Source organism: Rhinatrema bivittatum, chromosome 6 (genome assembly GCF_901001135.1).
Source record: "Rhinatrema bivittatum chromosome 6, aRhiBiv1.1, whole genome shotgun sequence".
NCBI lineage: Eukaryota > Metazoa > Chordata > Amphibia > Gymnophiona > Rhinatrematidae > Rhinatrema > Rhinatrema bivittatum.
The window spans coordinates 174,706,579-174,722,580 of NC_042620.1; the positions used below are offsets into that span (position 1 = coordinate 174,706,579).

At 44.1% G+C, this 16,002-nt stretch overlaps 1 protein-coding gene across 1 annotated transcript in view; it reads left to right on the forward strand.

Moving 5' to 3' along the window:
• Window positions 1–1,559: 1,559 nt before the first annotated feature.
• SUMO3 (small ubiquitin like modifier 3) overlaps window positions 1,560–16,002 on the forward strand; it is a 60,921-nt gene continuing 46,478 nt past the window's right edge. Inside the window, exon 1 of the mRNA XM_029606175.1 lies at window positions 1,560–1,692. Within this exon, the coding sequence (XP_029462035.1) occupies window positions 1,672–1,692 (21 nt within the window). The 5' untranslated portion in view covers window positions 1,560–1,671. The remainder of the gene's footprint in view (window positions 1,693–16,002) is intronic.

Here is a 16,002-nt window from a genome sequence, read left to right on the forward strand (position 1 = left end):
GGGGAAAACAGCTGGTTAATATAGATAGATGGAAATACCATAACATTTCCTGGATAGATTGAGATTTCAATCAATATTTCGCTCGTACTGTTTCACAGAGGATATTCTTAGTTTTCCTGTAGTTAGATGGAACAAGAAACATTATGGTATTCCCATTTACAGGATGTATATTTAACTATTTTTCTTGTTCTGTAATTACCTTCTTTACAATTATGACTGTATAAATTGAAAATTCATAAAAATAAATAAATAAATTAAGCCTGGGGCACGCCAATCTTGAGAGATATATGTACAAGTTGGGTGGGTGCCCACCAAGCGCTTTTTAAAAGCTGCTTATGACACACACAACTGAACAGTTCCAAAAAAAAAAAAGGTTGGGATGTGGTCTGGATAGGGCATGGGTGTACCTGGATTTCACCTTGAGATTAGCTTGTAAATATTTATTAGCTTGTAAATATTTATGCACATAGGCGTGGGCTGGGGTCTCTTGCTGTGTATATTTAGTTCTGCTATGGCTGATGTGCAAATTATAAAATAAAGATAAATAGGCAGCTTGGCATGGTTTTCAGGGAGAAGGGAGGCTATTAATCTAAGGCCACTTGGAAGTCCTATTCCGTTCCTGGGCGAATTCCCAATGAACGGGGAAAATAGGTTATGGCTTCGGCATGCATGTCTTCTAACATCTCCCCACTTGTGCAGTAGAAGTGGCATTTGCGCCCATAGGCACATGTTCATTTAAAATTGTGTGTTATTTTGTAACATGCATGCAAATGTTATAAAATCCTTTGGTGTGGGCCAATGAATGCGTGGACAGGTGTGCCTGCACCCTGGTTTAAGTTATTGTCTTAGTGGTGAGAGCCATGGCATTAGATTCGTGTTGTAATGGAATCTGGCTGTAATTTAGCTAAGGCAGTGGATGGCAGTGTCTGGTATTTCTAGTGATATTAGCGCTATGCATCACTTTCCTATTTCATATAAACACGTTTCTGGAGAGAACTTTCAATCGATTCAGTAGTATCAAGCAACAATAAAATTACTAAAGGGGTGGCGTTAAAAAATATATATAATAGAGGGCATAGGACACCTAGTTTAACTACAGTCAGCACTTGAGGAGGGGATGCCGTAGGCTGGGCTACTGCTAAATTTCGTTGTACGTCAGCTTGGTAATTTTCATCCTGTCAAGGGTGCTTGTTACGTATATAAGTGCATTGTCATTGACGTTATACACCACCCACTACTCGCTCGAGACCAATACAAGCTGTCCAATTTTAAGTTTAATTAACGACGTTCAATTATACCTGTAAGACACTGGCACGATCACCATTGTAGCCATACTGTAAGAAAGCCGGCACACCCAGCCCCAGGCAGCCTAACCTTTCAGTTGGGTGTCTTTCCAACTTCCTGTTTTCCCCCATGACGTATTTCCATCGGCATCTGCGCCCTTCCCCCACCTCATTCAAAAGCGCGCTCCCGACGGAGAGCGCACGCGCGTCGTGAACGCGCTTCTGTCACGTGGCTGCCCTGCTACCTATCAGAACGATCGAATATTGGGGGTAAAGCGCGTTCACGACAGCCGTTGCGGCGGGATAGGAGCAGACCCGAGAGCGTGCCATCCCCTTTCTCTTCCGTTTCCTTAAAAAAATAAATAAATAAATAAAAATAGGCCCTGCGATGTCTGAGGAGAAGCCAAAGGTAAGGTGCGGGTTTCGGAGATGGGGGCTTTGTCGGGATTTAGAGCTCACTGGCCTTCCGCGCCCCCGTTATGATTCAAATCCTAACGGCTGCCAGGGGCTTCCTGCTGGGGCTGTGGCATATTGCTCAGGCCTTGGTGCAATCCAGACTACCATGGAGTAGGGCGAGCGGGTGGGGGCGGGCGATGCGGTCTTCGGGAAAGCTCTGGCTGGTTGTGCTAGGCCGGCTCCGAGGTGTAGGAGCGGCCAGCGGTGTGTGAACAGCGCCCGATTTCCCCCCCCCGCCCCCAGTGTCACTGCGGGGGAGGGGCGGAGAGGAGGTGGAGAGTTTGGAGTTGGTAGACTTACCGACGGTTCCTTATACTGTGTAATTATTATAATAGTCGTCTCCCATATGATTGAAACAAATGTTTTTATCCATTTTGGTTTGGTATGCAAATTTTCCTTTATTTTTCTGCAGTTACTCTAGTAGTGGGGGCAGACGAGGTGACCAAATAGTCCTCTTCTGCTGGAGAGTTAGCAGATGGAGGTGGTAGAGATTGGTGGTGGAGAGAGGGGTTGATGGTATGGACTGTAGGAAGGAAGTGGATGTAGGGTGAGGAGGGATCAGGGTTGTGATGGGTGAGATGAGGAAAGGAGTAGGATGGAGGAAGTGGTAATATCTAGTTCTATTTTTGCCCACTTCCTCACAAAAATCTCATTTGAGTATTTTCTACCCGAGGGGTCCCCTCACAAATATCTGCATTAGAGAGTATCATCCAACCAAGGGGTCGTCATACTTAAGAGAAGGGCCAGATAAAAAACGTCAGATCATGAAATGGAATAGATGAAAAAATTAATGACCTACTTTGAAGAAACATATTCAAACACAGAATATACAAAAGTTGACAAATCTACATATGCATACCATATCAATTAGCTTTAAATCAGAACGGAGGTTCTGGTTTTGTACTAGCTTCTATTTATTATAATAAGTAAACAGTTTTAACCACGTATTAAATTATTTTACCCACCAAAACAAATGCAATATACATAAATGTAGACATTTTTTCTCTGCTAGGAGAGAAGTAGGTAACAAGGAAAAGCTAGAACAAGGTGGGGAGGAGAGAGTGAGGGAAGCTGGAGAAGTGGGGTAGGAAAGAGGCGGAAGAGCATCTGACAGGCACTATTCCTAGTGCAATTCTGTGTCAGATATACAATTTTTATTTGTCAGAATGATAGCCACTATGTAATAATTTCACTTACAATGCAGAAAAAAAGCTGTTCAAAGATGCAGCAATTTTTTTTAAAATAATATTTCCCCAGGCTACAGTAGTCAACATTAGTCCCCACCAGCTGCTGCCTCCTATCCCAAACCTTGCTGCTTGCCTCTGGCCCTCCTGCTCTCCATCCTTCTTTGCTCTTCTGCTCCTCCCCCAGCTTTTCTATTTTACCCTCCTTAGTTTCTCTTCAGCTCCTACCTCTCTTCCAGCTTCTCTCTCTCTCCTTCCCTGCTTCCTCCAGCTTCTCTTCTTTCCCTCAGACCCCACCTTCCTCTCTTCTATATCACTTCTTGTCTAACCATCTTGTTCCTGCTTCTTTGTTCACCCCACCTGTTTCCTACCTTCCTTTCTCCCTGTCTCTCTCCTACCCTTCTCTTCACGCTCTCTCTCTCATAGCCACCACCTTTAAGCCATTCACTCTTGCCCTCTTACTCACATTTTTCATGTTTGTTTTTCTCTTTTTCTATCCCTCCTACCTAAACCTACTTTCCCCCTCCACACACACTTTCTCTATTTCTGGGGATAACACTGTTGTTCTCCCAGTCCCCTCAGCCCATAACTTTGGGGTGATGTTTGACTCATCTTGCTTTTTCTTTACACATGCCCAAAATATCACTAAAATGTGATGTTCTTTATCCTACTGCTAGCCAGCCCTCACTAATGGGTATTCTCTCTTTTCTGGTGGAGACAGGCCACACCTCCTCAGACTTGCATGCACTGTCAGGGTTACCATAAGAGGCTGTGGTTGAAGATGGACTCCAGTAGTTCTGTCTCCAGCAGAGGTGCACTGATAAACATCTCCTGACCTTTGTGCCCAGCGCCAGGAACTGCAGACCTGCCTCCCATTGTAATTTGTGGCCCCTTCCTTGATGAGTCCCTTGGGCAATGCTCCCAGTTCCCTATGGGATTTCTGGTGCAGCGTCCCTTATAGGGGTTCCCGCTTCCTGCGGGGAGCCTGGGAACCGGGGTGGTCCTCCTCCCCTTCCAGAGTGAGAGAGAGAGAGAAGCACTAGCTGGGGAGGAAATTGATCCCTGGTATCTTGCATTGACGGGGTTTTCTGAGCAGGCAAAGAATAAGCGTCAGAGACTGCAGTGTTTGGGGACATCTCAAACAGGAATGTGAGGGCAAGAGCACATGCACTGTAAGTTTAAAAAAAAAAGTGTCTGTGTTGTCCTGCTGGTTTAGCCCGCGTTCCTTTCACAAATATGCTACGAGGGAGATGATGTTTTGAATGTGGAACCAAAAGGATTCCCACGAAGGCCGGGTCACACTGTCCCTTCTGCGATACAATTCCAGGGAGGCAGAACCCAATAATCCAGATACTCCCCATCCTTCAGAGGAGCATATGGAAATGAGTAAATCTCCAGGTGGAGAGGTTGTGAAATCTTGAGATCTAGAGGCAGACGGTAGCTTGCCTAGAGATCTGATGGGTCCAAGCCTGCCCTCAAAAGCTTCCTCTGGGGAAAGGCAGCTGGTCAAGACTGAATGAGAACCTCCTGGACCCTCATAAGGAATCTCTACCCCCCCCCCCCCAGAGTTTGTCCTCTTGATGCACCAGTTATGAGGCCATGCAGGATAATCAGGATCCTACAAGCCTTTCAGCTTCTGGGAAGGGACCTCCTCACAAGAGGTTCAGAGCAGCCTCTGGGATCTCAGGTTCATTAAAATTTCCCATCCAAGAGCCTAAAGGAGATTCCCCTGGGATTTTGAATTCAGCTCACGCCAATTGAGAGGAATGGCTTTCTGAGGACGAGGATGAAGCAGCAATAATGTGCCTGTTTAGAAAAGAGGAATTACTAGCTCTGATCTCAGGCTGAACTCAAGATATCCCATGTTAGGGATGAGAAACTGGTTAAAGGGGGGAATCCCATTCTTCAAGGCCTGTGTAAACCATCCAAAGCATTCCATTTGCATCCATCCTTGAAGGCAATGGTAATGTTGGAATAGGAAAACCCCAAGGATTTTTAAAAGGGACCAGAGCCCCAAGGAAGCTATATCCCCTACCTCAAGAAACAAAGGAGTGGTAATATCCACTATGCTCAGGGCCCAAAAGACTTCCACATCACTGGCATATCCGAATATGGTGCCTGTTTGAAAATTTCTGTCATCAAGGGGGTTTTTCACTCTGGAAGGTGGATATAGCTCAATTCCTGGACTTCCATCAATAGGGTCTAGCCGTCAACTCCCTAAGGGTACAGATAGCAGTCATCTCTTGTTTCAGAGACCCAATAAAGGGCAGGTATGTAGCAATGCACTCAGATGTAGCTTTCTTCCTGAAAGGGGTAAAGCACATTAGACCACCTTTTCACCCTCTTGTTCCTCATGGGACCTTAATCTGGTCCTTAGGGCAATAACACGGTCACCCTTTGAACCATTAAAGCGAGCCTCTTTTAAGAATCTGACCCTTAAGGCTGCATTCCTGAGAGCTGTGTGTTCAGCAAGGCGAATCTCCGAACTACAGGCCCTCTCCTGTAGAGATCCTTTGATTATCTCCAAAAATGCAGTCAAAGTTAGACTTATTCCCTCCTTCTTGCCAAAGGTGGTATCTGTTCATTTGAATAAGACTATTACCTTACCAGCCTTTGAGAAAGGAAGGTCGGAAACTCCATTGTCTGGATGTCAGACAAACTTTGCTAGGATACTTGAAGGACACTAATGTCTTTAGAAAGTCAGACTCTTCATTCTGTTTGCCAGTCCTTGGAAGGAAGAAGCAGCTTCCAAAGCAATTCAAGACAGATGGGTTAAAGAGGCCATCGGATCAGCATATCTGCTGAGAGGTAAATTTGTGCCACCAGGATGGCAGGCGCACACTATGAGAGCCCAAACGGCCTCCTGGGCGTGTCAAAAGTATCCCGGCGGAAATTTGCAAGGCTGCCACTTGGTCATATTTGCACTCTTTACAAACACTATAGACTGGATCTGCTAGCCAATGCGGACATGACTTTTGGAGCCGGAGTACTGAAGGCAATGCTCGCGGTCTCTTGCCTATCACATCGATAGCTTTGTTACATCGCATCAGTGAGGACTTGTCTAGCAGGAGGCATAGGAACGTTAAATTATTTCTTGCCTGACAACTTTCTTTCCTTGACTACTGCTAGACCAATCTAGTTCCCACCCGACAAGCCAAGTAAGCGTGTGCCATCATGAAGAAATTTCCTTTGTCAGACTTACCTCTGGGAGGTAGGTAGGACCCTAAGCTGCTTCAGGTTTTGTCTTTCCATTCCCTTTGTTTAAAAAAAAAAAAAATGTGTTTCTCCAACCACTGGTCAAACTCTTCTGGAGAATTGAGAGAAGTCTTCTTACTTCAATTTATACTTATTCTGTTTCATTTACTTCGAGTTTGCGGTCTCCAAAGCAGCTAGACGTAGGTCAGCTCTGGCAATAGGTTACTGGAATCAGTCTCCAACCATACCCCTCTTATGCTAAACCTGACGGCACGAGCAAGTTTGAGGAGGTGTGGTCTCTGTCTCCACCAGAAACAGAAAAGAGAGTAAACCCATCGGTGAGGACTGGTCTAGCAGTAGTCAAGGATGAAAATTATCAAGTAAGAAATAAAAATCATTTTTCTCTACATTGCCACCAAAATCTTCCTCCCTCTTTTCTGTGCCTTTCTCCAATACCAATTACTGTTTATGCTTTTGACCTTACTATACCATCCACTTTGAAAAAACTTTCTGAGTTGGCGTGTCATGCTCCTTCCCTTGTCACTTTCAAATTAACCTAAAAACTTACCTTTTTGAGATTGCTTTTAAATCTTAACCCCTAGTTCTCATTGACAAGCAGGGTTGAATTAGCTATGACATCATGGTGCCAAAAAGACCCTTTTCTCCTACCTCATTGAGCTTTTGCTCTACTGAGAATGTGCGGGAGTTCCCAGTTGGGTGCTGCCTCATGAGCCCCTCAGTTGTTTTCATCTGAGCTTCTGCACTATTGTACACCCACTCTCTCTAACTTAGTTTTTTCTAGCTAGTCTGTAGTTTAAATGCTTGCTTTCCTAGATTGTTGGACTTGCCCTGCTGCCTTGTCAGCCTTGAAACAGCACATTTCAGTGCTACTGAAAAAGTTAGTCATCTGGCTCAAAGAAAGCCACTCTCAGTGGCTTCAAGGACTGTGTGTGTGGCAGAAAAATGTCTTATCTCCAATGGTCATGAAATTTGCTGTTGATGTCTGGGCCAGATCATGATGCAGCTGTCAGTCATCAAGGACTCAGATGCAGAGCATGGAAGATGGAGGCGTTATGCAGTCTGCTGAAGAGACTCAATTAATCTTCCTCACAGTAGATCCTCCTTGAGTTAACCAGGTGTTGCATTGAGCAGGAACTCCTCGAGCAAGAATCCCCCTTCTATGGTACAGGTGCCTGAACCTACCACCTCAACAGGGTTGTACAAAGCGTGGAAGCTTTTCACAGGCCCCAAGTTGCTCAGTGGCAGGGCAGAATTAGCCATGCTGTCAGGGGAACTGTCCATCAGGGCCCAGGGGGAAGGAGCTCTAAGCAGAGGTTAGAATTTTGTGTCCTCTGCGGCTGCGCGTGTGTTCCCGCGCAGGAAAGTAACAGATTCTTCTCAGTCTGTTTTTTTCCGCACACGGTATCGCACGCGGAGCTTTCTTCTCCTCAGCAGTTAATTCTAAAGAGTAGAATATGTCCAAAAAACAGAGCTGTCAGCCAGGTTTCAAACCGTGCCCATGAAGAAAAAGTCATGTCCGTGATAGGTGGACATGATAAATGTTACAGGTGTCTCGGGCCCAACCACATTCAGGCCAACTGTGAAAACTGCGGCCGAATGTCTCCGTGGGCCCGGCGTAAACGGGCACAGAAGATTAAAAGTCTACAACCGGATAAAGGTGGCTCATATGCCCCCCTCCAAAGCTCACTCCTCGCCGGGACTGTCGAAGAGCGTCGTCTCTTGATCCAAAGATCTCCAGGCCTGGAGAGTCGAAGGGATTGAAAGGTAAACAATCCCATGACAAGGCGGATCGGGGTTTGTTGATTTGAGCGACCCCAAGCGGTATGAGAGGGATCTGGGCTGACACTGCATCCGGCACACGAAGCCTCAAGGCACCGAGAACACTCGACGCATATGCTGCCGAGGCCGACTCATGGGACGCTGGAGCCGACGCAACCTGCACCGACACTGAAGCATCAGGTGAAGCCAACGCAACCTGCTCTGAGGCCGGCGCCGAAGCAGACGCAGTCTACAAAAACGCCGACGCAAACTCACAGGTCTGACTCCTCACATAAAAAACATAGACGCAAATCGTCCATTGATGCCTCAGGTCATCATAGGAAGCATTCTACTTCTGCAGGGAGTCATCACCATCATTCAACACACAAGCAGGTCCATAAAGAAAAAAAGAAGGCACAAATCTGAACATGATATTTCGGATTCTACTTCGTCTCACAATACAAAAGCCTCAAAGCAAACCTCCGGTTCGGATGGGGATGTAGTGAAAATTCCTTCCTCCCTTACATTATCTTCTTCCTGTTCAGGATCATCGTCACAAGTGAATGCACGTCCTTGGTTTGAAGACAATCCTCAGCCACCATCTAAAAAGGTAGCAGAGGACCAGGATCTAAAGTACTACCTTCAAACCCTGACTTAGGAGACTCACCATCATCTCAATCTCATGTTCCACATCCAATGATGCCTCCATTGGCTCAACAGGCTTTTTCTAATTTATCAGAGGCATTATCAGGGTTTTTTGACTCCTTTCAAATTGCCACACATATCCTCCTCTAGTTCACCTGAACAGGAACGGGAAGAGATTCCTATAGAGCCATTACACTCACCAAAACTTTCGGTGCATGACTCACCTGTTCACAAGCCTCCATCACCAGCTGATTCACCTACTCGCTCATCACCTTCTTCGTCTACCGGATATCCTTCAGATCCGCCAGAACAACCGCAGGAACCATACTCTCCTCACGAAGATTTATCATACCCAAAATTTTTAGAAAAACTTGGGACCATCCTACATTTAGATGTCCAAAAACTACCTGACCCAAGGTCAGAAACACTTGGCCTTCTGAAGATTTTTGATACCCCAGGGGAACAGACATCGCTTCCTCCACAAGAGGTACTGGACAATGTCCTTCGAAAATTGTGGGAAATCCCACGCTCACTTTCTGCAGTATCACGGAAGACTGATCTAAAGTTCCGTATACTAAAATCATCACACGATACTGTACTGCAGTTACCACATACATCTATAGTGGTATAATCCGCTATGCAGCGGTCTAAAAGATCAGACACATGCCTCCTATCCTCCGGGACGGGACTATCATTCCCTGGATGAATTTGGAAGGAAATTCTATCAAAATTCCATGTTGGTTGCTCGTATTCACACTCATCAATTCTACATGACACAGTACATGTATGAATGCATCCAAGTGACAAAAGGTCTACTAATCTCCACCGCGGAACCAATTCCGCCTCCTCTCCAGGACATGGAAGAATGCTCGCGACACCTACTGCGAGCAGTTTATGAAGGCTTCAAAAATTCTTCTAGAGCTTCCGCTACGGCTGTTGCAGCTTGTAGGTTAGCATGGCTCAGAGCTAGTGCTATCAGGGAGGACCTTCATGATAAGCTCGTTAATCTACCCTGTACTGGAAACAATTTGTTTGGAGAGAGGTTCCATGATGCTGTCACGCAACTGAAGGAACAAGCTGGTAGCAGTCCAATCGTTGACGACACCATCTTCATTTTCGTCATCCTGTCGCTATTTTGGAAATAATCTGCGCCAAACCTTTTCAAGGCATCCTTATCATTCCTTTCAGCCTTATAGGAACCCTTCATACCACCGTATCAAAGGCCACAAACACAACAATCACAAAATAGAAGAGGCAAGCCACGGACCCAAAGACAACAGGTTTAACAACCTGCAGCCCCTATTAAATCATCAAAATCTTTAAAAAAAACAAAACAGCCACCACTACTACATCAAGCACCCCCGGGAAGAATTACACACCTCCCTGCGGGGGAGTCGATAACTTCAGACCGCTGGGTTCTCAATATAGTACAACAAGGTTATCAACTTCAATTTACCTCAAAACCCCTTCTCCCTCACCTACAGATTCGATCAACAAAGAAGTATCATCCTCAACTCGGAGAAGAGGTCGCCACACTTCTGCAGCACCAGGTGAACTCCAAAAACTACCAGTACAAGGTTCTCCCCTTTGGTCTTTCCTCTGTTTCCAGAGTCTTCACCAAATGCCTGGCTGTGGCGGTAGCCCACTTGCGGCGTCAAGGAATTCAGATAGTCCCTTACCTGGATGATTAGCTAATAGTTTCACCCGATTGCACCTCCCTTGTCTCAACACTTGACGACAACAATCACATGTTTAGAGTCCCTAGGGTTTCTGATCAATTATGAGAAATCAATACTCAAACCGAATCAAATTATACAATTCATAGGGGCAAAGATAGACACAGTTCAAACCCGTGTATTCCTTCCTCAGGAAAGAGTGGATCGCCCACTTTATCTTGCATCAAATCTACTGACCACAACAAATCCAACAGCCCACCATGTTCTGTTTTTTTTTGGGAAACCTAGCAGTAGCAGTTCACTTTGTACCCCATACCCGACTCCATATGCGTCGTCTTCAATGGGGATTGAAAACTCAGTGGATACAGTTCCTGATGCCCATGTCAACAAAAATATCTATATCAGACTCAATGGCAAGCAAAATCAATTGGTGGCTAAATACAAATGATCTAGCATTGGGATCTCCTCTTCGGGAACCAATACACGACTTAATCTAACCACAAATGCCTCAACACAGAGTTGGGGAGCACACATATTATAATACAAAACCCAAGGACAATGGACACAACTCGAAGTGTTATCTAATCAATTTGTTGGAGCTCAGAGCATGAGGTATGCACTGAAAGTTTTCACACATCTGCTAAGGGGCCAAACCGTAATGATACTCATGGACAATCAAGTAGCAATGTTCTATATAAACAAACAAGGAGGGTCAGGTTCCTGGACCCTTTGCAGGGAAGCCGTCTGGATATGGGACTGGGCTCTCCAAAATTCAATATTATTAAGAGCAACCTAACTACCAGGTGTGGACAATATGTTGGCAGATCATCTCAGCAGAATTTTTCACCCTCACGAATGGTCGCTGAACCAAAAAATTGCGGACAGTATATTTCTCCACTGGGGTTACCCTTGGATAGACCTTTCTGTAACGGAACACAATCAGAAAGTTCTACAATTTTGCTCAGTCCACCCCAGCCCCATCAGATACAGACAGGATGCTTTCCTGAAGTCATGATCTCGGTGTCTTCTTTATGCATTTCCACCAATTCCTCTCATATCAAGGACAATTCAGAAACTGATACAAGATCGTTTACGAATGATACTCATAGCTCCTGCATGGCCCAGATAACCCTGGTTCACCTATCTTAGTACAGTACTCTGAAATGGATCCTTGGCATCTAGGTCAAGATCCAAACTTCCTGACACAAGGAGAAACACTCCATACCTCCCTTCACCTGATGGCATGGATGTTGAACGCGAGATCTTAAAGGATTTCACTCTCTCAGAGGACATTCAACACATCATTATAGCATCTAGGAAACCATCAACAAGGAGAAATTACTCCTTCAAATGGAAATGAGACATTACCTGGTGCCACTCTCAAAAAGTACCACCCTTTTCTTCAACTCCTACGCAGATACTGACCTATTTACTTAATCTTTCCAAGTCAGGCTTAACCACCCCATCAGTGAAGGTACATTTAAGTGTCATAGCAGCTTATCATGAAAACCTAATCGGTATTTCCATAGCTTCACATCCTTTGATAACTCGTTTCATGAGAGGTCTTCTCAACCTCCACCTGGGACCTAAATATAGTCTTATCTTATCACAATTAATGAAATCTCCATTTGAGCCTATACACTTCTCATTTAAAATATTTAACATGGAAAGTAGTTTTTCAGGTCTCAATAACCTCAGCTCGCAGAGTGAGTGAACTCCAAGCTTTAGTTCCCTACTCTGCTTACCTACAATTTTTTCATGACAAAGTAGTTCTGAGGACTCATCGAAAGTTTCTGCCTAAAGTAGTTTCAACTTTCCATATCAATCAAAACATTACGCTACCAATATTTTCCCTAAACCCCATGCTAACAAAAGGGAATCTCAACTCCATACACTAGACTGCAAAAGAGCATTAGCGTATTATAAGCGAAGAACTCAAAGTTTTCGCAAATCTTTGCAATTATTTTTATCCTTCAACCCGAATTTACTAGGGATTGCAGTCTCTAAAAGGACTATATCTAACTGGATCTCAAACTGTATTCAGTTCTGCCATAGTTCATCATAAATTCCTCTTATCCAGCTCAGTTTCAGCACACCAACTCCAGAAAAAGGCATCTTCTATTGCCCGTCTAAAAAATGGTGCAATAGAAAAAATATGTAAAGCTGCAACTTGGTCTTCAGTTCATACCTTCACAGCTCATTACTGCCTAGACCACCCAACATCTTTGGACAGCATGCTCTGTCAAGCAGTTCTGTCTTGTTTTAGATCAGAAAACCACATCCACCAAGGAATAAAAAAAAAAAAAGAATCAATATATAACAAGTATTTAAACTAATGCTTGGTTCCATATTTTACTTTTATACTCGTGCTTGGGGACTCCCAAATAGGGCTAATTCAGCCTGCTTATCGATTGGAAAAGAGCAAGTTTGCTTACTGTAAACTGTTTTCCGTAGGTAGCAGGATGAATTAGCCATGCTTCCCACCCTCCTCCCTGGATGTGGACTTTTCTGCAACTTTCTATACATTCAAAACCTGATTAGCTTGGAGAACAGCTGCCGTTGAGAAGCTGCGAGCTGCGCGTGGGAAGTGCCGCACATGTGCAGCACCAAAAACCTTGAATCTTTGAAGACAGTTTACGGAACTGGTAAGCTATCTGATGATGTCACCCAAATAGCATGGCTAATTCATCCTGCTATCTACAGAAAACGCCGTTTACAGTAAACAAACTTGCTCTTTCTAGTTTTGTCAGGTCCAAAATCTGCATACACTGAATAATTTTGTCATCTGCAAACTTCATCACCTCATTCATTGTATCCCTTTCCAGATCATTTATAAATATACTGAAAAGCACCATTCCAAGAACATATCCTAAGGCACTCCACTGTTTACCTTTTTCCACTGAGAAAGCTGACCATTTCCTAGCATATGGAGAGATGGATTCAGGACCAGTGGGTTATGCACCTCTACCAGCAGATAGAGATGGAGCAAACGGACGTCACAGTATATATATAGTCCTGCAGTGACATCAGCCTGCCAGTATTCTATGTCTCCAGCAGATGGTGGACATGCATCTCCTTACTGGGGATTGCTTCAGATTTTAGAAGGCGAATTAAAAAAAAAAATTGATGCCCCGATCTCCTGCGGTGATACCAAATGGTCCCTTCCCCAGTTGAGAATTCCTGAGATGGTTTCATGGCCCCTCAGATGTATGCATTGGTCCAGTTGCTGGTTTTTCAGCCGGTGTGGACTTAGCTGATTGTACAGCTTAAAGGCAGCGGGTGGAGGAAGCAAAGCGTGGCGGTGTCAGCAGACCATCTCTGTACTCAGCTGGGAAAGGCTGAGCTCAGGTAAGTAAAAAAAAAAAAAAAAAAGTTACCTTAGAGACAGCAGGGTTGTTTAGGTATTCCCCTTCCCCAGTCTTTTGAGTTTGGCGCACTGTTCGTCCCGCTCCAAGGAAGGTTCGGAGGTTGGGAGGGGGAAGCCTGGTGAGTTGAGCAGCCTCTTTTAGCTAGGCCCCTCTCCGAAGCTTTTAGACTGCGTGCTGCGTGGTAGGTCGCAACAGTGTTTTCGCACGCTTTTACCTATGCATTCGGCTGTCCTCTAGCGGACCTCCATTCAGCCGGTGCGTTCCGGTATGCTTCTAGGTTGTGCATCCAGGTTAGTTGAGAGTAGGCTTGGGCATGCACATTAGGCAGCATCCGGTTTGGATGCGTGCTTATCCTGTGTACACAATTGGGTGCATGTTTGTGTGCACTTAGGTTGAGACGCTGCCTAGATTTTGGATGCATAAAAAATGTGTGTGTATATGTATGTATGTGTGTGTATATATATATATATATATATATATATATATATACACACACACACACACACATATATATATATTCCCTGTAAATAGTTACCCAGTTACTGTTTGTTGATGTTTATCTCTTGTATGCAAAGTTTACTGTTCTATGTAATGGCAGTGCCAAAAGTTCTGTATAATGACACTGTCAAAAAGTTTTAGTTATCTGTAAACCGATACGATGTGCAAACGGCTATCGGTATATAAAAACCTATAAATAATAATAATAAATAATATATATACATATATATAATGTGTATGTATATATATATATATATATATATATATATATATATATATATTTATTTAATTTATTTATTTAAAATTTTTATATACAGACATTCAACAGTGATATCACATCGGTTCACAGTGTAACGCAAACAGACGCCTGAGGTGGCTCTTTTCATCGAACAGTTATATAACGTGTATATATACACATATATATTCACATATATATATATATATATGTGTGTGTGTGTGTATATATATATGTATATATATAAAATGGAGCCTATAGCGAAGAAGCCTAAGTGCCTTGCCTTGTGCGCCACTTGTCATATTCAGGCATCTCAGCCTGGTGTGTCCTCCAACTTATGCCAGCGCTGTTTAGAGGCTCAGGGAGAATTATCTTCCTCTGATTTTTATCAAGCCTGGTTCTTCCTAGCCTGATGAGGTTAAGGGTAAAAATGTGTCAGGAGATCCGCCTGATATTGGAGCTCCCGTAACTGGCTCCTTGGTAGGGGATGGCAGCTCAGTGGGCATTGCACAAGTGCCTCTTGGTTTTGGCATGGATCCTTCTGCCTTTTCTTGGCTAGAATTCTTTCAAGGATTGCAATCCTTTCTTCAGGCACCAGTCCTCAGCACTGTCCAATTCTGTCAGGTCAGTTCCTCAGGCAGTGGCCTTTCTCTCTTCTGGTACTACTTTTAAGAACCAAACTACACCTCGAGCTGAAAGTGTTCCTGACAAGAATCCGAGGGCACTGATGATGAGGCAGAGCCTGACTCTCTGGAGGATGGGGAAATTCCTCCAGGATTAGAGCTGTTTTGGACTTTAAGAACATGCCATACTGGGTCAGACCAAGGGTCCATCAAGCCCAGAATCCTGTTCCAACAGTGGCCAATCCAGGCCATAAGAACCTGGCAAGTACCCAAAAACTAAGTCTATTCCATGTTACCATTGCTAATGGCAGTGGCTATTCTCTAAGTCAACTTAATTAATAGTAGGTAATGGACTTCTCCTCCAAGAACTTATCCAATCCTTTTTTAAACACAGCTACACTAACTGCATTAACCACATTCTCTGGAAACAAATTCCAGAGTTTAATTGTGCGTCGAGTGAAAAAGAACTTTCTCCGATTAGTTTTAAATGTGCCACATGCTGACTTCATGGAGTGGCCCCTAGTCTTTCTATTATCCAAAAGAGTAAATAACTGATTCACATTAACCTGTTCTAGACCTCTCATGATTTTAAACACCTCTATCATATTCCCCCTCAGCCATCTCTTCTCCAAGCTGAAAAGTCCTAACCTCTTTAGTCTTTCCTCATAGGGGAGTTGTTCCATTCCCCTTATCATTTTGGTAGCCCTTCTCTGTACCTTCTCCATCGCAATTATATCTTTTTTGAGTTGCGGTGACCAGAATTGTACACAGTATTCAAGGTGCGATCTTACCCTGGAGCGATATAAAGGCATTATGACATTTTCCATTTTATTCACCATTCCCTATCTAATAATTCTCAACATTCTGTTTGCTTTTTTGACTGCCGCAGCACACTGAACCGATGATTTCAATGTGTTATCCACTATGATGCCTAGATCTTTCTTGGGTGATAGCTCCTAATATGGAACCTAACATTGTGTAACTACAGCATGGGCTATTTTTCCCTATATGCATCACCTTGCACTTATCCACATTAAATTTCATCTGCCATTTGGATGCC